Raw genomic sequence first — 21,606 nt, forward strand, 5'->3', positions numbered from 1 at the left:
AGAGAAGCCACACCCAAACCACATTCACACCCCGACCGCCCCCCCTTTCTCCTCCTCCTCCTCCTCCTCCTCCTTCTCCCTCTCTCCCGCTGGCCTTTGCGCCACAGACGGCGAAAAAAACATATCGGAGAGGGGAAGCCAAGTGCGACACAGTGATAGCTGGAAGTTGAGGTCTCAGAGGAAAGAGAAGCTCCACTGGATCGGCTGTTCCTCCTCTCTCCGTCCTTACAGCGTGTCGACTGCTGCTCCCGCTCCTCCTGCTGCTGCTGCTGCGGTGCTGGTGGTGGTGGCAGTGGAGGTGGTGTTGGTGGAGGTGTGGGGCTGGAGATATAGCCCAGAACAAAGGAGTCTTGAAGCAAGAAATGAGCGAGCCGAGACTAGCCTTGCCAGAACATTTGGAACTGGGCCAAATGCCTCTCTGAGACCGACGATACTACCTCGGCTGCTCGCATTTCTCGACGAAGCTTCCCGCATTTAAAAAAGGGGGAAAAAGAAACAAGAAGAAAAAAAGAAGAGGAACATAACCCACTGAGACTCACAAGTCGGCGGCCACTATGTTTCCTCAAAACCGACCACCGGTGAGTAAGCTACGCTTCATTGAAACAGTAAGACATTTAAACCATTTTTCTTCTCTTCTATCCTAAAACTCAACGTGTTTGTGAGCAGCTCTGGCTTTTTGGAGCTCTTATACAGAAGATGAGTTTGCCTTTGTCGTTTTATGGCGTATTTCCACTGTGGGAAGGCATTAAAAGTGTCATGTGCATCATAGTATCTCATATGACTTTGCTTTGGCGCTAAGAGTAATTTTAGTCTCATGAAGGTCAGGCAGAAATGGTCAGTCGGGGTTTATGGAGTGAAAGCCGCGGTCAAACAAGGCTAAACTTTGCTGAGTGTCTTTGTGTGAACGTGTGAAGCTCATGTCCTTGGTCGCCGACACCGCCACCACGAGTCCACGTTCCACCAAAGGGTTGTAAACACGGCTTTTCCATCCACCTTCTTTCTCAGGAGGATGAGTTGACCCAGATGATGAAGAGTGTTTGTCCCCGTCCCTCATGGGCTGTGAGGAGGGGAAGTGAGTCAGCTTGCCTTGTTGACACCATCACTCAACAGTCTGCCCTTCTCGAGTGCCACTCGTTTTCACATAAAAACTGCTTTTGCTCTTATTATTAATTTCTGTTCAATCATACGAGAGTGCTTCACACTAACAGTCTGACGGACAATCAGCAATCAGAACCATTTTATACAATGTGTGAAGTAAATACATTGCTTAAAAAAAAGAAAAAGTTAGTTTGATTTTCATGTTCTACTCAGGGAGATTCGTGGGAGATTAGGAGAGAAATCCGTGGAGCGTGGCCTGAATTTGTTTGTAGCCGAGCTAGGTGGAGGGCTTTTGAGCGGATTGAAATACATAAACACTGGTCCTCCAACTGTGCGAAGTATCAATTATGACCTACTCCTTTGCCTAACCCTTATTTACATGCCCCAGTCATACTGCCCTGCACCCTGTCTGTGACACTCTTTTAAACCCACCTTTCATGCGTAACACCAGATGAAATATGTTTTTATTATGTGGACACTACTCAGGTTAATAATCAAAATCCTATTCATCAATAGCACTGCTCTCAATCTGGAGCTTTACATGGGGGAGAAATCCTGGATTTCTACTGCAGTACAGCAGCGTAACTTCCATTTCAACCTCAACTTCCTTTAAGCGACAAAGGGATTTTGTCCCCTCTATCCAAACATACAGCACATGCACAAACATCACACACACCAACAGCAGCTGTGTATGTAGTGTAGCTGACTGCAGGAAGGCAAGGCAGGAGGCAGACTGTGGCTCTGTGGTTTACACTGTAAACCCAATCCCTCTCATCCAGCCTCTCCTTGCTGTGTTCCTATGAGAGCTCCAAACCACATCTTAATGTATGGGCAGGCGTCCCAGGGTGAGAGGAGCAGACTGTGGCGGGTCTGGGGAGAATGTTTAGGCCAGCGGTACCATTTCATTTCAACTCCTCGCAGATCTCAACAGTACCGTGGTGGGTACCCACTGAAAGATTCCGATGTTTGCACCTCAAAGTAAAGGGCCACTCCCGCTGGAACACCGTTTAATCTCTGATATTTAAGGCCAGCGGTGAGCTGTCATCACTAGATATGTGTGTTCTGTTGAGAACACGACTTATCGTCAAGAAAAGTACGTGGCTCAACATTATCAAAACATTATTTTGTCTATAATCAGTTGATGATTGATCAATTATTCTCAAGTCCCACAGCAGTTTAGGTGATTAACTTTGTTGCTGTTATGGATAAATAATTGAACTGAAATATTCAACATTTTAAATCCTAAATCTAAATCATCCATATTCATAAGATCCACATTCATAGCATCAAAGCTGTGAGATTCAATTCTTGCCACTAACATGTATCAAGTCAAAGTCAAACAACTCTGCCTCCTGTCACACTGGAGTTTCAGATACCACCCACAGCACATTGATTGACTTCCTATGTGTGTATACAGGATATCTTTGCAAATTGCCTGGTGGTGCTATAAGTGTAGCTGTAGTCTGTAAATGTCCTCTGGTCCTGACGCAGCAGTATATCTGCCATGGCCTGTATTTGAAAGGACTGCCTCTTGGGTTTATATCTTATATCTGGACTGCCTCTTGGGTTTATATCTTATAAGGAATTAAGTTTCACTAAACTTCACATCCCAGAAAGAATAAAGGAAAGGCAGAATTTTCCCCCAAAAAATATTATTTTCAGAAAAACCCTAAATTGTTTACGCTTTTTTTTTTTAAACATCATCTTGAACATTCATGATTGCAATGTTGAGGAGAACTGGCTGTGGGTGCAAGTCTTGGTGGGTCAGCAGCTTCTGAAATCTTGCTTGGGTGCACCTTATAGAGATATTATATTTTATCTATTTTATATAGTTTATATCATAACATTAACTAAGCATCTGATATATGATGCACCATCTGATGCTGTGACAAATTAAAAATTAACATTTAACCAAGCAAATAACCAGATCTAGCATTTAAGGGTATTTTAAGTTTTTATTGTAACCCTGTCCTGTGTCCACTGTCCCTTCAGTGCTAACATGTAGCTTTTGTCATTTGCTTTTGTCTGTTGTTCAAATACTGTGGTCACTTTAAGATTTCTACCACTGAGACGTGTCCACCAGGATCATGATTTAGATTTTTTTTGTCCCACTGCTGTCCCACCAAAATCCAATCCCTCTCAGTTATTTTGCAATGTGATCTTGTCACAAATGAAAGTTTTGGGCTATAAACACGAAGCAGGTGTAAATACTGACCATATAGAGGTCATGCTATTATGTTATTATCTAACATGTGTTCCAAAAAGTGTAAATACTGACCATATAGAGGTCATGTTAGATAAGTGTTCCAAAAAGTGGAATTTTTTTTTCTATTTATGTTAAAACATGAACAGGTTTGTAAATAATCCTAGTTGTGTCATAGAATTGAGAAATGACAAAAAAAGCACACGTGTAGAGGAAAGTGCAGCCTGAGCCTTATTAATTATAAACATAAGACCACTTGAATCTAAATGACTTCCTCTGTCCTCTCACTTAACATTTTTCTGTATGGACACACCTGACAGAGATGGGTTCCTCACTTTATCCTCAGTGCTAGTAAACAGCAGACCTTCACTTCCTGAATCCTACCATGCTTTTAGCTCTTTATCGCCACTGTTATGCACTGGGAAGAGTGTCTATCGATCAGGGGTCTGCCTGCCTGCCTGCCCGCCATGCACAGGAGACAGGGAGAGAGAGAGAGAGAGATAGAGAGTGAAAGAGAGAATGAAGGAAAAGAGGCTGAAGGGATTTCAGGTTTACACAAGCTGTTGTGAAGGTGTGTCTCTCTGGAAGGAACAAATGAGCTGAGGGGGTTACCTAATAAAAGAAGGCACCTCCAGCAATTAAGGCAGCTGACAGGCAAACTGTGGCGCTTCGCTAATGTGGGCTGACAGCAGGGAAATTTGAATAACAGGGCTTGCGGGAGGAAGGAGAGAGGAATGAGGAGGTTGGGGGTGGTGTTGCTAATGAAACAGGTGCCTGGCAGACCCTCTCCTCTAAGCACAAAAATCACTGAGTGATTATGAGCACAGTTCTTTGGCACATGGTGAACCCACAGACCATAATTTGAACCATTAACGGTACAAACCAGGGATGAATGTGGATGTCATCTTTTTGGACTCCCTTATCAGCCATATATTATCACATATTTTTATGGCTTGTTCGAGGCATGCGTTGTATTTAAACATCCAGAAACATTATTAGTTGGTTTGTCACAGGCTCCAGGGTTCAGATGAAAGAGGCAGAGAAAGACAGAGAGCTGGGTGGGTGTTTACTCTGATGATTGACTCTGCGGGTGAGCAGTGTAATTAGTGGCCTGACTAATGGTCTGAACTATATGAACGAGGCAGCGGCAGCAGCATCTCCTCAGCCAAAGACGATGGACTGAGACATCAAGCTTAGATGAAATGAATTAAAAAAACACCCCTATTTGATGATGTATTTTTAGCCACACTAGTGACAGGGCTCCGTGGTAGACACAGAGAATTGATCGCTGCTGACTACATCTCAACAACTGTTTGGAGGATTTTGTCAATGTGGAATTGTCGGTGGAATTGTCTATAATGAAAACTATTAGATTTGTCGCAGTGACATTTGATATAGAGTTTTATGATTCCAGCACGACACGACTCATTTCAATATTATTTAAGTTAAATTTTATCTAGTGGCAACATGCGAATTGTAAATAGTGGTTAACGATAATTATAGGATACGGAGGACAAACACTAACTTGGATGTTCAGCCAAGTTATACACACAAACAGATACTGTCCAGCCCCTCAGCAACAATACAAATGGTTTGATTGTTAAAGAACTCTAATGTTCTTTATTCTATTTCTGTGCTCAAAATGTATTAAAATGGAACAGGAATATGAGAATTCTCCTGGGAGTAATGTTTTCATCCCCTGCAGTGATAGGCAGTGAAACACAGGGTCACATTCATTTTAGTGAAAATAATATTCCCAAGGTCAAACAACCACATCATAGCAGTGAGTGACCCACTTCAATCCCATTAACAAACTACCTATCGCTGTGAGTAATTGTTTGTCAAGGAGACTGAGGTCCTAGTATCAGATTCCTATTGTTATTGACATTGGAGCCGTCAGGTGTGCATACAATAAAGAGCACGTAGGCCTGTAAGAAAGGCATTGTGCACAAATCCTCAGGTGTGTTTTCATGGATATGTGTCACTCTATAGGCTCATGGTGTGTCTACCCTCATGTGGGAGGGCGGGGGAATGGGGAGTGATGGGATGTGGATTATTTTTCTCTATGCAGATGTGAGTGTAAACAGAAAACAGAAATTACTGATACCAAGTTTTATTTTCAACATTCTCTGGACATTAAATGTTATGTTACATAATGGTATCTCCCTCACCTTTGGACAGATACAATGCGAATAGAGACTAGTAGTTCAGAAGTAAACAACAAAGTGGAAAAATACTTTTTCCAAAGTAAAACTTTGGAAAATGAATGTTTAATAAAGTTGAAATTGAGTCAACGTGTGGAATACTTGGTTACTGCCAACTACTACTATCAATCATGCCATGAAATGAAATCATTATATCATATACTGTTAATTTTCAAGATATACATGTCATACTTGTGTTTTTTTCTCACTGTGTGTGGAACATACAGCACAGGCCAACATGGGAGCTGTTATGTGCTGTAGTTGTTTCTGAGCAGTTGGCATGTTTAAAACAGCATTATTGGATTGATCCCTCTGCCCCACCCCACTAAAGGGATGTGGGATTTGATTTGAATAATTTCTATCCCCAAAGATGACTCATTTGCTCTCTTGCTTTCAACCCCTCATCATCAGCCCCTCATTTAATCATCGCAATTGACTTGCACCTCTCCGGGCAAGGAGAGAGATTATTGTAAATGTGTGTGCGTGTGTGTGCCCACATCTGGTGCAGCAGGGTCACATCTGGGGATTCAGTATTGAGCCTTAGATGGCCTACAGCTTTCTCAGCTGGCTTTAGCAAATAAAACAGATTGTACCAATATCGGTAGAAAACAGTGCTCGTATTTGTTGTTTTTAAACATTTGTGATGGTTTATTGCCAAATTCCCATCTTCTTTTTGGCCTGCTTTCACCCTTTCTGTAGTAAAACCATCTGAAAGATCTGTATTTACAGAAAATAATTTAAATACATTAGAAAATAATTTTAATAATAATTTTAACTTAAGTGTTAGTTTACCAGGTTGATTTTTCTAAAGTTGTTTGATTTTTTTTTTTTTAATCTTTATTCTACCAATTAATAACTAAAATCTAACCGCAGAAACAATTGGCTTATGTCTGCTTCTTTGTGTTGCAAGTCATTCCTCTGGGCCACATACGCTACATAGTTAAGAACTTTGCCAGCATGAGGCAGTGTAGCAGGAGAGTTCTGTGTCAAACTTGTGGCTTTATAAACTCTTAATTTACATTCTTCTATTCCCATGATCTAACCATCAAACATGTGGCGTTGAAGACGTGTTGTTGTCGGTCAGTCACATAACATCTGTCTCTGTTTCCTTTTATTAAACAAAGATAAAGAATTGTTGCAGTTTTACGTCACATCAAAAATGTAAATGGTAAAACTATTAAAGATAAAAAATACAGTTTCTTCAGCCCTATAATTTATAACATTTTTTATAATAAGTGAGAAACAGTCACTTTTTATTCATGATAACCTTCCTTGGTAAACAATATAAATACTGGATATATACAACAGTCAAATTCTGTGTGAGGCACATGTACATCAATTTCTAATTTATAAACAAAATAATTGACCAACTTACCAAATCTAACAATATATGACACTATGCCAAATCCACAGTGTGTATGTACTGTACACTAGGGTGTACTGACACAACTGTTTGCGGGCACCATGTAAAAATGGCAAAAGAAAAATGCTGCCATAATTGCCATGTTTAGAGGTGAAAAAAATTACAACTCGCACGCACAACACTTTCACTGCAGCTGACAAGCAGCTGGCATGTATACGCAGTTCCTGCGTGGGATGACATTAGTCATCATTTTAAATAGAAATCCAGAAGACCTTTTCAGAGGCGTAGCACATACACTGCAGTGATTGATTGTTTTATCACTGGCTCATTACATGGACTCCTGCAGCAGATGGCCATGTGGCAGACATGTTCTGTTCCAAATGTTTAAATGAAATGAGGATGTACGTACATGCATGTGAGCCTGTGTTGCAGCTAGAAGCTGGTTAATTTTGGTTTAATTTTACCCGTGTCTTCTCAACTTCTGGCTGGCAGTGGTCAGGGTAAACATACAGTCACTGTGAACGCTTTAACTGACGGCTAACCACACTAGTAACACATGCTGATTTCACCACGAAGCCAAAAGCAGCAAAAGCTTCCATTAGCTTTGGCAACATCACAAAGTGTGGCCCACCGTCTTTGAATACAATGTGGCCAAACAACTGCAGGTGGACATTGTGTGCCCAATGTGTAGATGAGCTCTTAAGCTAAAGAATTTAAAACTAGGCTCCATACTGATTAGTAGGATATCAGAGAAGGGAATGTTTTTTTTTTAGTCTGTGTCTTTTTTAAAAAACAATCTGTGTTGTCTGCTCAGAATCCTCAGAACAAAAGGCCCTAACTAGCAGATCAGAGTGTCTAACATCTGTGGTGACTGATACAGCAGCTAGATGTTGGTTTATTACACCTAAAAAATATCAGCCCCTTCTTCAGCTGTAGAGGTGAAAAGATAGTCTAGCTCTTTCCTGGTCTCTGCTCCATCTCTCACCTGTCCTCTAGGCAACACGGTTGAGTGGAGAAATTAAATCTCTGGAAAAAAAAAAATAAAAGAGGAGGGGAGGGAAAGGGATGATTAAAAAAGTCAAGAAAAAAAGATAGGCCATGCTTTTCTTGTGACTGCCCCCCAGACCCCCACCCTCCTGTAAAATGGCCTTGGTGCTCTTTTCTACGCTTAAAAAGAATAATTGCTCTCTCTCTCTCTCTCTCCCTCTCCCTCGCTTCCTCTTCCTCTTTTTCTTTCCTTGTTTTTTCATCACTATCCCTCTTTTTCTCTGTGTGTGAGAGAGAAAGAGAGTGGGGGAAGAGAAAGAGGTCGAGAGGAAATGTGCATGCGTTCCAATCATGTGTGTGTTTTAATCATGGTTCCCTGTGAGAATAAAGTGTGTGTGTATATGTGTGAGCAAGGCTGGCAAAATGCGTGTGTATTTTGTGAGGGTAAGTGTGGGTAATGGTGGGTTGGTACAGGCAAGAGAAGTAAGTGTGTGTGTGTGTGTGAGGCTGTCTGCTGTAGAAGGAGGATCTGGTGGACAGATTGAGAGCAGCTTGTTAGAAAGAGGAACAATGAGGCCACAGCCCTCTCTCCAATCATTTTTTTTCCTTTTCTATCTTGTCTTCTCTGATCTTTACCTTTTAATCTTTTCGTTTTTCCCTCTCACCCAATATAGTGTTTTGAGGTATTGGCACATTTTTGTTTGTTATTTCTAAGTAACATTTTTAATTTTGATGCACATCCATTTAAACAATAATTTAAATGTCTATTATTACATTTTATTTTAAAAGTCAAATGTCCGGTTTAATTTTGTTGTGTGTTTTCACCGGCTAAAAAGAGAGAAATGTTTGATTTATCATCCATCATATTTTTCTATCCGTTAGTTATTCTATAATGATAATAATAATGTAATATCGTTCTGTCCTTGTTGACTTGAACGTGGAGACAGTGAGGTGTTCTGTCTTTGGTCTAGTTGGCTTCTCTGTTGTCTTATTTTGACAGTAGGCCAGGCAGACAGACACAACCACAGCCTCCAGCCATTCTCTTAGTCCAGTGCACAGCCCTCTTTTGTCTCCCTGTCCTGCAGCATTATCGCTGTGGTTGTAGTCCCCTAATTGCTCCAGACCCCGCAGAGGCGGGAGGCTCAGCACAGTGGGTTGGCAGGGGTCTCCAGGCATGATGAGGTCCCTTTCTTTCCCACAATTCTCCCTCCCACTCCTCTGTTTCTTATGGTTTACAGCTCTTCAGGCTTGTAATAAAACACTGCTCATTTGGCTAAAATATCTCCTGTCATCTCCAGCTTCCTTACTGTACGTCCATTTTGACGATCTATTCGTGGTTGTCTCCGGTGATGACAATTTCTCACAAACAGGCCTTTTTAACGTGTTGGACAGGTGGACATTTGGCACATGAGTTGGCTTCCTTCTGAGCTTGAAGAGAATGCTTGATAAGAGCTTTTCATGTAGCAGATGAAATATCTGAGGCTGTACAGAGTGTTTGTAGTTTGACAGAATACTACAACCATCTGTCCATCCATCCTCCACTGTTTGATCAGGGTCATGGGGGGAGCTGGAGCTTTTCCCAGCTAAAACGGGCCAAAGTGGGGGCACACGCTATGGCTGCCACCAGTCTCTTGCACAGGCTCAATTGGATACACAACCCTTTTGCTCATTCATATCCATGGTCAGTTTAAAGAGGCAGAACACCTCTTTCCAAATCTGCAAGTATGTAGACTTTGGGTAACATTTGAAACAGGTTTTAGTAGAGACCAAAAAGGCTGAACTGTTTTCTTTTTGTCTTTTTTTATATTCATATCCCTAAATAAGTTATTGCTTCTATTTCCAGGCACCTTTGCAGCCACCTCCTGGGTCTTCAGCCTCAGTGGTGGCGGCAGCGGCGGCAGCTGCAGCAGCAGCAGCGTCAGGGACGCCCCAGTCGCTAAAACTAACCTACCCAGAAACCTTGGACCGCATTAAAGAAGAGTTCCAGTTCCTGCAGACCCAGTACCACAGGTAAGTCTTTTAGGCTTTTGTTTTCTTTAAATACACATTAAAATCTTCATCTGACCTGGATGATTTTACAGCAGTCATAATGCAGTGTGTATAAACTGGAGGTTTCATGCTGCTGTGTGACAGTCTCATTCTCCAGTCAGGTTTGCTGTTCTTCTCTGTGACCTCCTCATGTAACAGTCACACGCTCTAATCTGAATGACCCAAGGCGACTCCATACATGCCCAGTTAGTGGGCACTGAAAACATTACACTCCTATTGTGCAAATGTCTTCCAAAGAGCCTGAGGCAACAGAAGGCATTTCTCTTCACAGACGTTCAGACTGTGCTTTTAATACTTTTCAACTGACAAGAATCTGTTAACAAAGAGCTTTCATATGAATAGGAAATCATCAGATTTACACTCCTGTACAAGTCAATCTCATTATTATTTACTCTTACGTCAACATTTTAGTTAAAAAAAACAATGCTATAAAACACAGAAAATTATTCGATGATTACGTATGCATATATTGTTATAATTTAGAGAGAATTCATGCACTAAAACAAAAAGACCTTTTTTATTCTCAAATATAATTCAGCTTTTAATCTTTACTGCGGTGATGTAATATTAATTTACACATTTGTTTAGAGGTTGTTGTACTTTAGTCAGTCCAAAGCAGCAAACTGTCTCTTGACCGCCTGTTTGTCTGTATGAACTGTGTACATACAATACATGTTACCTGTCTGTTGGTTTAAGCCAATTCTAACCAGACTTTTCTCAGGATCATTATCACTGTGATAGTTCTGCACTGCTCCTTTTTCAGTGAAAAGTATGCACACATTCCTTGTGTATAATGCAGTCTATTCTTTGTGCATGATTCTCTGGTGTGTTTGATGTGTAGGAATGTGCTCAGATTGCCTTTGACTGTGGGATCTGGCCTGGCTGTGCAGCCCCAGCCTTCTCTTTTTCTTTCTTTTTTTTCTCCCCCATTTTCTCCCTACTCTTCTCTTTTCTCTTCCCTTGGCACACCTTCACAGGGTACTCACCCACTCACGCTTGTCTCTCTTTCAGCTTTGATTCTGTCCAAAAATATCCTCTGGCCTTTCCCATTCAATCGAGTGTCTTTTGTTATCTGCTCTCCCAGCTGTGCTTTTTCTAACTGATATTAGTGTTAAAATGATAAAATGATTGAGTAGATTTCCTAATTCACTTGTGCTATTATCCATTTGCAGCAACTTAAGAATTAATTATAAAATGTTTCTGCTGTTGTTTTTGTACACATGTTTTCCCACGATCTGATGATTCATTTCCAGTTCTTCTTTATGATGATGATTGATGTTCAGTAACATCAAAATTAAGCTTTTATGTCGATCAAGATATAGAATTATGTAGTTGCAACCCACCTCTGGAGTTTGTCCTTGTCAGTTGTTTGCTGTGCCACCACAAACCAAACTATTGAGCACTGACCCAGGTCTCCAATAGGCATTCACCAGCATTAGTCATCACTAAATCTGCTGGTTGAGACATGATGATCAGCTCCTCTGGCAGCTGTATACCGATGATGTTACAAAATACCTGCAGCGTCCCACGCTTACCAGTCAATGGTACAAAAAACCAAGTAGCAAGATAAACAATAAATTAAAGATGAGATTAATACCCCGATTGGGAGCAAGGGCCAACTTGCGATCTCGCAGCATGAAGATCCCATTGTGCTGTATTAGCAGACCTGGTTCAGGTTTCCGGGACACATTACTTAACCTGCCCACAGGCTTCTCCTCGCAGGACTCCTACTGTTATAAGCACAAAACACACAGCTGATTTAAACACCATGTATGGCTCACACTGGAAACTGAAACTGTAACCATAACAATAACAGACGTTGTTGAAACAGATTGTGTTATCTGATATGTTCATACAAAGTCTTCAGCTGCACATTTGGCAGATGAGTACCTGATAATTAAAAATGTGCAGCCTGGCTCACTTACAGCTGAAATGACAGCTAATACGAGCTGCTATTGCTAATTTGTTAAAAAGACGACAGACAGCCACTACTGAAAAAAGCCCACAAATACAAAAAAATGCTCTTACACTACACTGGTACATTTAAATACCAGTAGAAAAGTCCATATTGAAATTATAATGAACCACAACACATGAAAAAAGAAACATTTAAGCAGTTACAGCAGGATCCAAGTAATGCAGTCATGTGTCTAATGATTATGACGTTATCTAATTGTTTATTTGTAGATTACTAAGGCACTCAGAGACACACCCTCAGTTAACTACCGAGCAGATAGTTGATGGATTTGTAGTTAGATGGTTAAAGACGGTTGAAGACGCCTCATTAAAAAAAAACCCAGAACAGACTTTAGTGCAAAATGTTCCAGAGCCACACCTTTGTGTTGTATCTCTGAAAAATGTATCTATAATTGGTGTTAACTATAGATGATACTACACTTAGGAAACAGCCTATTTGCAATTTCTTTGACCTAATTCAAGACCCTTCTTAGAGGCATCCTGTTGCAGTATGGTTCTAAAATTCTGTTAACTTTACCATGTTAAGGACTATTTTAACCAGAAGGTGTGATATGCTGAGAAATAACTGAAAGTTAATCTTTTTTTGTGTATGGCAGTCACCTTAAAGACCTGGTTTCCCATGTGAGATGGATAACGAGCAAGAAAAGCGACCATTTGTTATCCACTATTTATTTAAAAAAACAACAACAATATTTTCATATGCCTAACAAATCTTGATTTATTTTATGCTTGTATAACTGTAAGTAGGTGTCAGATATTTACATAAAGATGTTAAATTCTCAGACGCCAGTTCTTAGGTGACTAGACGGATTTATTCAGACCGATTACGTAGTTGTGACCCTGTTTAGTCTGACAGCAGACGGGTCAGGCCACAGATTTACATCTGATTCCATGCGCATGCTCAAACTGATGTAACTGGACCCGTTTATTACAGAACGTTTTCAACTTCGAGGAAAACAATTCACTCAAATTCATAGAGTGGAGGTAATTTGTGGGAGTTACCTGGGAACACCCAAACCCATCCTTAATCCCCGCCAATCTAAGGCATGTCCTTTACACACATTTGCACACTTTCACAGGCCCAAATTATCTCCAGACACAAATAGAAGTCTAGGAATAGTACGGCTTAGTGCTGTGTTTTGGCGGCAGAGAAGGTGGCTGAATTCTCATAGATGCTGGATCAGACGACAGGAAAGAGACTGAGGAAAGGGATTAGTGCTGATGAGCTGCAACGGGGGGGGGGGGGGGGGGGGGGGGGGGGGGGGGGGGGGGGGGGCAGTAAGAGGGATAGGTGGGTGGCAGAGTGTCTTTCTATATTTATGTGCCACTTGTTTGTTTCAGTTCAGTGTGTGTGTGTGTGTGTGTTTTAAGAATGAAGGGATTAGAGAGATCATTGACGAAACTTAAAAAAAAGAAAAGAGTTATAAATTAAAGGGTCATTGTTGGGTCAGTGGTCCTTGTTTTTGTGTGTGTGGTGTACCTGTGTGTGTGTGTGTTAACACTGAACAGGCTGTAATCAGGAGACAGAGGGGAGACAGGAGGAGCTGCTGACACATAGCTCTCATTACTGTAATTTTCTCCCCACACACACCGTGTGTGTGTGTCTGAGAGACACTCATTGTAGGTCACTTGGGGGACATTACAAAGACCGGAATTTAATTTTTGAATTATTTTCTCGGTCACATGTACACCTAACTCTCACATCACCTCACGTTACTTCTTTTCACAGTTAAACAAGACAAGTCATTTGTTCACATCCCCTAATAATGCTGTGACCAATTTCTTCTTGGGGAGGTGGGGAAGGGCTGTTTATCTTTACAAGTTGGTGTGTGTGTGTGTGTGTGTATTGCAGTCTAACAAGCAGATTGTTTCGAAGCACTGGTGAATTGTATATTATAAAAATATAAGTAACAAAATGAATTTCAATAAGCTAAATAGTTACCAAAGCTTCAAAAGGGAATAAAATATTAAAATACAGTCATAAATAATTTATAGGCTAGCTGGTCTGTGCTCCCTCCCCCCCCCCCCCCTCACACACACACACACTTATTCCTGCCACTGGAGTCTTCTTCTTTTTCTTCTTCCTTAGACATTTTAAGTGTAGTCTTTATTTAACACTTGTATTCTCTGCGACACCATTTAATTTTGCATGCTAACAGCAAAACAAAAGAACAAAGTTCATTGTTAGCCTGCACAAGCAGTGTTCTGGGTTCAGAGAGCATTATGACATGCAGTTGCACTAATTGAACAGTATTTTGGTGAAAAACCAGAATATTTTGTAGAAGTGCAGTTTATGAGCCGTGTTTCACTAATGAGCTAACAGCAAATCCACAAACGTGTCGCTGTGTCAAAGATAGTGGGTATAAAGATGATCTACATGTAGGCCTTCTTTGTTCACTCAACGACAGCACATGGTTCACAGTTTTGAGCCACTTTGAACCAAGTGCCAATAAAACTGGTGCTCCAATCAACCAGGCTATTATTGTGTAAAATGTTGGTAGAGCCAACAACCAAAGTTTTTATTATTATTTATTAATTTCTTATCGTTGACCATATTTGTCGAGACAATAGCTCAGAATTGTAGGACCTATAATTAAATAAATAAATAGAAATAGAACTACTTGCGTCCTACTGTTGAAAGTAAATGTATTTTCTCAAACACATCGTCTGTCTAGATATAATTAGACGAATAAACACAATTAAATAAATAGTCTCGAAACCAGCTTTGTTTACCTGCCTGGTTGTTTCTTTTTGGATTCTGAAATTATATTTGCTCTGTGATGCTCTGTTTGCATGTTCGTACCTGTGTTGTATCTATGGGTAGGTTTAAATGATGCAAGAACTCCTCCCTTAATTGTCTTAATGTGATTCAAGCAGTTACTAGAGTGAGAAAAAGAGAGGCGGTGCGTTCGCCTTCTGTTGTTGGGAAAAAATCCTGCCTTTGTTTTCTATAGGAGTGTATTTATTTAGGTGTGTGTGTGTTTGCTTTCCACTCGCTCTCGAACATTAGAGGTGTGTGTGCGTATGCGTGTGTGAGCGCAGGCCCGGCCACAGGAGAATCTGAATAATATTTTTCATATTTATATTAGAGAAGTAAGGATGGTCGATACTTAGAGTTCTACATTTATTATCAGCAGTCTTACCTGGAGCCCAGGCTTTAACAGTCTTCATACTGTTAGTTTAAAGCACTCGGTACGCAGCCCGTCTGTGTGTTTTTCTGTGTGCGTGTTTGATTGTGTGTAACTATCTTGATGGTCCGTATTTGTCTTGGAATTGTCAGTTGAACAGCATGTTTGTCAAGAGGTTATTTTCTTTCAAGCTTGTTGGTAGTGTATCATATTATTTATCTTTCTGGGTTACGTTAACGTATAATTTTTTTTGGCTGTCGGTGGGTAACTTAACTTACTTTTCTCTTGTTGGTCTTGAGCACAGCCATATCTGCCGAGTTAAAAAAAACTGCTTAAGTTTAAATATGGGTGCATTTGTAAAAGTCCATGTACAGTAGTTCACCCACTGCCTCGTTATTTCACATTTGCACCAATTTTAGTCCAGCTCTACGAAAACGCTAATTGGGCTCGACACTAACGATAGCCAATTTGGTGCCCTAGGTGAGATTATTGTTTGGTGCCCCCTATCGCCCCATTGCAATCTTTTTGTCCTTCCTTTTTTTCAAGGGCGTGCAGGATCTCCAGCCCCAGGTGCTCAGGTGATCGCCTGTGTGGGGTTATGTATGCCCTTAAGTTTTCCCAGATTTTAATCATAATAATGCATGTTTTTGGAGTGGTGCATGCATGTGCATATTAATGAAGGTTTGTAAAAATAGAAAGTGAACCCAATTTGTCAGATAATGTTTTATTTATTCTGATGGTTGCTACAATACAATATCTTATTAACAGGGATGGATCAGTACTGACACAGGTGTTGGTAGATCAAAGATGGGCCTCAGTTTCTCTTCTCAGTTCAGTGGCACAGTGGACAAATGAGGCTTTTACGTCCCGGCCAGTTGTGTGTTGGAATAATGCAACAAGACTTTCTTAATTAATTTATGGGAGATGCAACCTGACCACGAAACGCTGTGGGTCAAGAACGACATAAACCAAGGACATAAACATAAAGCAGTGTATGATATAAATCTCACCGCTGAAAACTCAAATGACTATAGTCCAAATTGCGATTACAGCCCATTATTGCACACGACGACATCACAATGATGAAGCAAGAATTGCTGCACTGCCCTCACGAACACTCACACAACCATGTGCCTCTGAGCGACAGAGCTGTCTAAAGTCTGGCAGGCTGCAGATTTGTAGCACATTCAGGTGATCATCTTATCTGCTGTCACCGCCGGTGAAAGATTAGAGGATCCAAGCTCACCAAGTTACACACACACACACACACACACACACTCACACTCAGACCCCCTTTATAGTTTTGTTGTCTTGCTGTGACTAAACTTTTGTCCCCTCCTGTTCAGTAAATGTTGATGAGCCAATGGCTAATTAATAGAATCATTTTGATGGCAAATATCCACATCCTGTTACCTAACCTCCATCCTTTTTATTATTCCCATTGTCACAGAATGTCAACAGACATACGCATATTTGTCTTTCCTTATTTATGAGGACACCTGTTGACACAGTTGTTTTAATGATTTCAGCCGCCGCCTTACAAAGGATTCCTAAAACTCGCTCTACCTGGAACCTATAACCGAGTCCCGACTCCAGGAAGGTCGTCTGATCAGCCAATAAAATTTCACAACAGGATTTTGTTCAAAACTGCTTCAGGTCACAGTCACATTCAGATCAAGAATAATGAATCATCACTACACAGAGTCACAAAAGCATGAATGTGCTGTACTGATATATATATATATATATATATATATATATATATATTTTAAATCTAAATGATCACTTTTGTTTCCAGAACTGTAATTCCAAGAAAATATTGAATTTGAAGTCACGTTCATGGCCTTCATGTTATGATGACAGCACACACACACACACAAACCAATGCACATCAACGTTGCCATATTCTGAGTGACTTCTGCTGAGAGGCATTTCCGTTGTTGAATTTTCTGAATGGTGCCGGAGGTTTGACGGTCAACACTTTTTTTTTTAACACTGGCTGCCTCCTCCACTCCAGTTCTCCTTCTCTCCTTCTCCATCGTTCCTCTTCTCCTCAACTGGCTGGCGGTGATAAATGAGTCAATTATGTCTTTGTGTATGTGTGTGTGTGTGTGTGTGAGGGAGAGAGAGAGAGAGTGTAGGCTGCACTAGAGAAGGAGAGCAGAGAGAACGTTATTACCCGTTGCAGCGAGGGGTAATGTTGAGGTATTAATCATATTGTAATTTTCATCTGCCCAAAGACACCACAGCAGTATAGCACCACACCATACCACCACACCCCCCTCTATCAATCTCCCTGCCTGCTGCAAACAAGGTGGTAAAGACTGCCAAAGGCCCAAAGTATGTGTGTGTGTGTGTGTGTGTGTGTGTGTGGGAGTGGGTGGTGTGGAGAACAAGTTACAGTCGGTGCGGAGGTAACAAGGGAGGTGTTTATACTTGACCAGGGCACATATAGAATGCTGTGTGTACCAGTTGGACACAGGCCGTGTGTGTGATTGTGTATGTGTGTTAATTTGAAAATGTAGCCTTTGGCTTTATCCAGTTTAGAGGGCACAAGAGACTGGTTTGTTTGTGAGGAAGGAGACGCAGGACACACAGGACAGTCACCACGGTGGAGGTGTTTGTATAGGATCACCAGATCAGATGTGTGTACGTATGTGTGTGCATGCAATGAAAGTTAACAACTAGCTGTTGATGGAGCAGCGATTACCCCAACCCCCCCCACATAGACATAGACACATCGGTCTGGTGTTTAAATCACGTGTTTTTAATATTAAAGATTTTGTGGTTCTGGATCTAAAGAACGTCTTTGATGCATGTGACCAAGACTCAACCCTGGACACATGTGAACGCTCATGTCCTCTGGTCCAATACAGTTTCATAACGAACACACTGTTTAACAGTAAAGTCTTTTTTGAACTAGCCAAATACAGCACATTGATCTGCTCAGATTTCTGCTGGCCTGGACTCGTTTTTTTTTTTCCTCACCCATATTTCATACCAGTATTAAAACTAAAACAAAGCAGATTTATTACATATGATCTGTAGGAATTGCCAAATTTGACCCACTTAAAACAGATCCTCAGACTTCTGTGAAACTTGGCAGAGTGTGCTCGAGAAGGAGAAAAGCTTATGTGGAGAGCCGCAAAGACAGATAGACTTACTGGTAATTTGGGAAGCAGCAAATTTGGGAGGAGCGCGCAGCACGTGGATAGACTGAAAATTGTTCAGAGCGAGCAGGAGACACCTCGGATGTGCCTGCCTGCACTTTTGGCTGGATTTCAGGCTCTGAGCGTGACTTTGTCTATTTCTGCTCTGCTCAGAGGTGATAATAGGCTGTCAACACCCAGTCACCCCTGCCCCCCCCCCCCAACCCCCCTCCTCCTGGGTGGGAGAAAAAAGATACAGAGGAAGGAGGGGCCAGGGGTGATATTTGAAGTAGAGAGTTATTGGTTGTTATCTTGCTAATTGCATTGCATATTTTTATTTTCAAGACGACGCAGAGCAAGAACTCATCCAATTTGTTTGCTTCCTCTTGTCTTTTTGTGGCAGTTTGAAACTGGAGTGTGAGAAGCTGGCTACGGAGAAGACAGAGATCCAGAGACACTACGTTATGGTGAGACACACACACACACACACACACACATACACAGGCCATGTTTTTTTTTTTCCACGTACACTCACACCAGTTTCAGTGCCAAGCCTGATGAATCCCTTTCATCTGCTAACAGCTGCCAAACAACACCCACAAAAAAACCACACACTAGACCACACACACTATAAGGCCACAGAATAAACAGCACTTATATGGGTGTGCAGCTTTGTACATGTGTTTAAAAAAAATTTGTGTGTCTAAGATATGCCATTTTGAACCATCTGTTCAGGCCTCCGCACAAAAACTTTTTTTTTTTAAATTTATTTGTTGCCAACCAAAGTGCGTTTGTAATGTTGACAAAACTCCTGATTTCTCATAGCTGGCTGCCAACATCTGTAGGATTAATAATAGTGTATACATTATTGATTTAAAAAAATAAACTAAATGGCCATCACTTCCTAACAGTCACCAGTTAGACTGAGGTTAAGCTTTTCCTCTAGTTCTTGTTCATTTGTGTTTTTTTTTTTTTTTATTGTAACAAATGATTCTCAATAGACGACAGCAGAAAGAAGTGTGCTCTGAGCTCAGTCTTCTGTGGTGGTCTGTATATGTTAGAGGAAACATTGATTAAGGTTTTTAAGCGCAGGCTCAGACTTCAGACCTAGTCTTGAAGTCAGCGAAGCTGCAATGGTGAGTTACCTGTGGCCCACGACACCACAGCTGACCCAGTGCTGGCTGCCCAGTGCCCACTATGTCAATAAGAACGATGTAGTAAGGCTGGCACAAAGATAGGGCTGGTGTGGGGGATTGAAGTCTCTGTGATTGGTAGAGGGGGGTTGTTGACATCAAGCACAGGCAAGGTCTCCTTCCTTGGCTGTTGATTTGGGGGAGTTTGGAAGTTGCTAAGCAACAGCCCAAAAAATTGGCATACCAACTGCCAAGGAGAGCTGCCAGGAAAGGCGTGTTGTGTGGAGGCACACAGACAAACACGCACAGAAAGAGAGAGCACGCACAGACACACACACAATGCTGAAAGAAACATGCACACAGAGGGCAGAGAGCCACACTCCTACACAGATGCAGACCTGTGCTGAAAACACACACACACACACACACACACACACATCCATGCTAACTGTCAGAAAGGATGTCTGGAGAGAGAGGACCCCTGCCACCTCCTCTCCCATACTGCCAGGCTGTTATGGCTGCCCAGCTGCCAATCTTATCTCTCCACAGCCAGCCACGCTGAAAAGCAAATGTCAGCCTGTCACTTTTTGACTTTAAAATGTTCCCTCTTTTCATCCTTTTCTAAAGGTAGGGAAACAGACAGACTTCCTCCTGCATTTCTCGCAGCCCCCTTGTACTTTTGGCCAAAAGTTTGGGTCAAAGACTCCTTTCTGACCTGATATTAACATCTGGTCCGAGTGATTTGTTTACATGTAGATAGCTAGAGCACTCACAATGCCCTAAATGCAGCCTGACCTCCCCCATATCAAGTCACTCACCACGTTGGGGGGAGTCATGTGAGGATAAATGTCACCTGTCTTCAGGACACATTAATTACAACTGCTGTAGCTGCAGTTGCACAGTAAACGGTATTTTTTAAAACAAATAATGGCCTAAACATTTGGTTATTGACTGTATGATTTTTCTTTCCTTCTTTTTTTTTTTTTTTTTTTTAACAAAAGGATGCAGAACTACAGTTTTTTTTTTTTTTTTTTTAACAAAAGGATGCAGAACTACACTGTGGTAGAGAATCCTGTTCTTTATTGTGTGCCTTTAACTTTAGACAGACTACAGCACCTCACCCTCAGACACATGTGTGCCATTAGACATTTCAAAACATCATCCTGTGTTTTACGATCAGACGTAACGTCACTGTTTCTGACTACAGCACAGAGGAAGTTGCATCCGATCACATGTGGTTTAGGAAATGCTGAACACGTTTTAATGCCAGGTGGGAACAGGAAGGGGCCAAAAAACTCATAGTGTTCCACGATGATGTCAACAGTCCACTCGTCTTCTTCTGCCCGGTGACTGACTCTGATTTGGCTTCTGGCTTTCAGAATGTGCTTCAATAAAACAGAGTCAAGGTGAAATGGATGGAAGTTTGCATATAGGAACATCTGGTCATTTCACAGTGCACTCTTTTGGGGGCGGTGTTGGCACTGTCTGAAGCTCATGGTGTAGGAGAAGAGTTTTTTTTTTGTTGTTTAGATAATTGTTGATGTTATGTTTTTTTATTGACAATCTGATCTGAAGTAATTATATTAACAAACACACGTAAACAAACTAAATGGAATAAATAACTGCATGGAAATTCCTCCACCTTTCTGTGTATATTTCCAGTAACTTCATGTGTTGTATAAATGTATAAATTTTATGTTGGGGTTTTCATTGCTGGATTTAAATCAGTCTGATGCAATGATTGAACATTTTTATTCCTTTATGTACACAAACACAATGTGTTCTCTCTTGAGTTGTGTTTAACCATTTATTATTATTATTTCCTTGCCATGCAGTTATTAGTAATACGTGTTTAATAATTAGGGCAGCCTGTGGCCTAGGATTTCGCTTGTTATCAGTGGAGGTTTGAATCTCTCCTTGGTGAGTTGTGGGGCGTTGAGCAAGCACCAATTCCCTGGCTCCCGAGGAATGGGTTAATGTGGGACAAGTTTTGTGTTTTGTAAATATACCTGTATTTGATTTTAATTTTTAAAGAGTACATTGACATCCCTGTAGTCTTTTTCATCTTCTTGCCACCTGCATTAATATGCTAACAAGTGTTTTCTGTGTTTCAGTATTATGAGATGTCCTATGGCCTTAACATTGAAATGCACAAACAGGTGGGTGCTCTCACTTCTTTCCTCATATTATGTGTGTTTCTAAGTGATCACTGTTCCTCTAAGAGAGTGCGTGGAACTCACTTTTTTATCACAGACTGATAAATAACCCCCCCCCCCCCCCCCCCACCCCCCCCCCCCACCCCCACTCATCTCCCA

At 41.2% G+C, this 21,606-nt stretch overlaps 1 protein-coding gene across 1 annotated transcript in view; it reads left to right on the forward strand.

Annotated features, from left to right (window-relative positions):
• The first annotated feature begins 60 nt into the window (after positions 1-60).
• The window catches only part of tle2a (TLE family member 2, transcriptional corepressor a), a 32,872-nt gene continuing 11,326 nt past the window's right edge, over positions 61-21,606 (forward strand). The window contains 4 exon segments of the mRNA XM_017042504.2: positions 61-605; positions 9,699-9,865; positions 18,562-18,625; positions 21,406-21,450. Coding sequence (XP_016897993.1) covers positions 555-605; positions 9,699-9,865; positions 18,562-18,625; positions 21,406-21,450 — 327 coding nt within the window. The 5' untranslated portion in view covers positions 61-554.

Source organism: Cynoglossus semilaevis, chromosome 2 (assembly GCF_000523025.1).
Source record: "Cynoglossus semilaevis isolate Cse_v1.0 chromosome 2, Cse_v1.0, whole genome shotgun sequence".
Lineage (NCBI taxonomy): Eukaryota > Metazoa > Chordata > Actinopteri > Pleuronectiformes > Cynoglossidae > Cynoglossus > Cynoglossus semilaevis.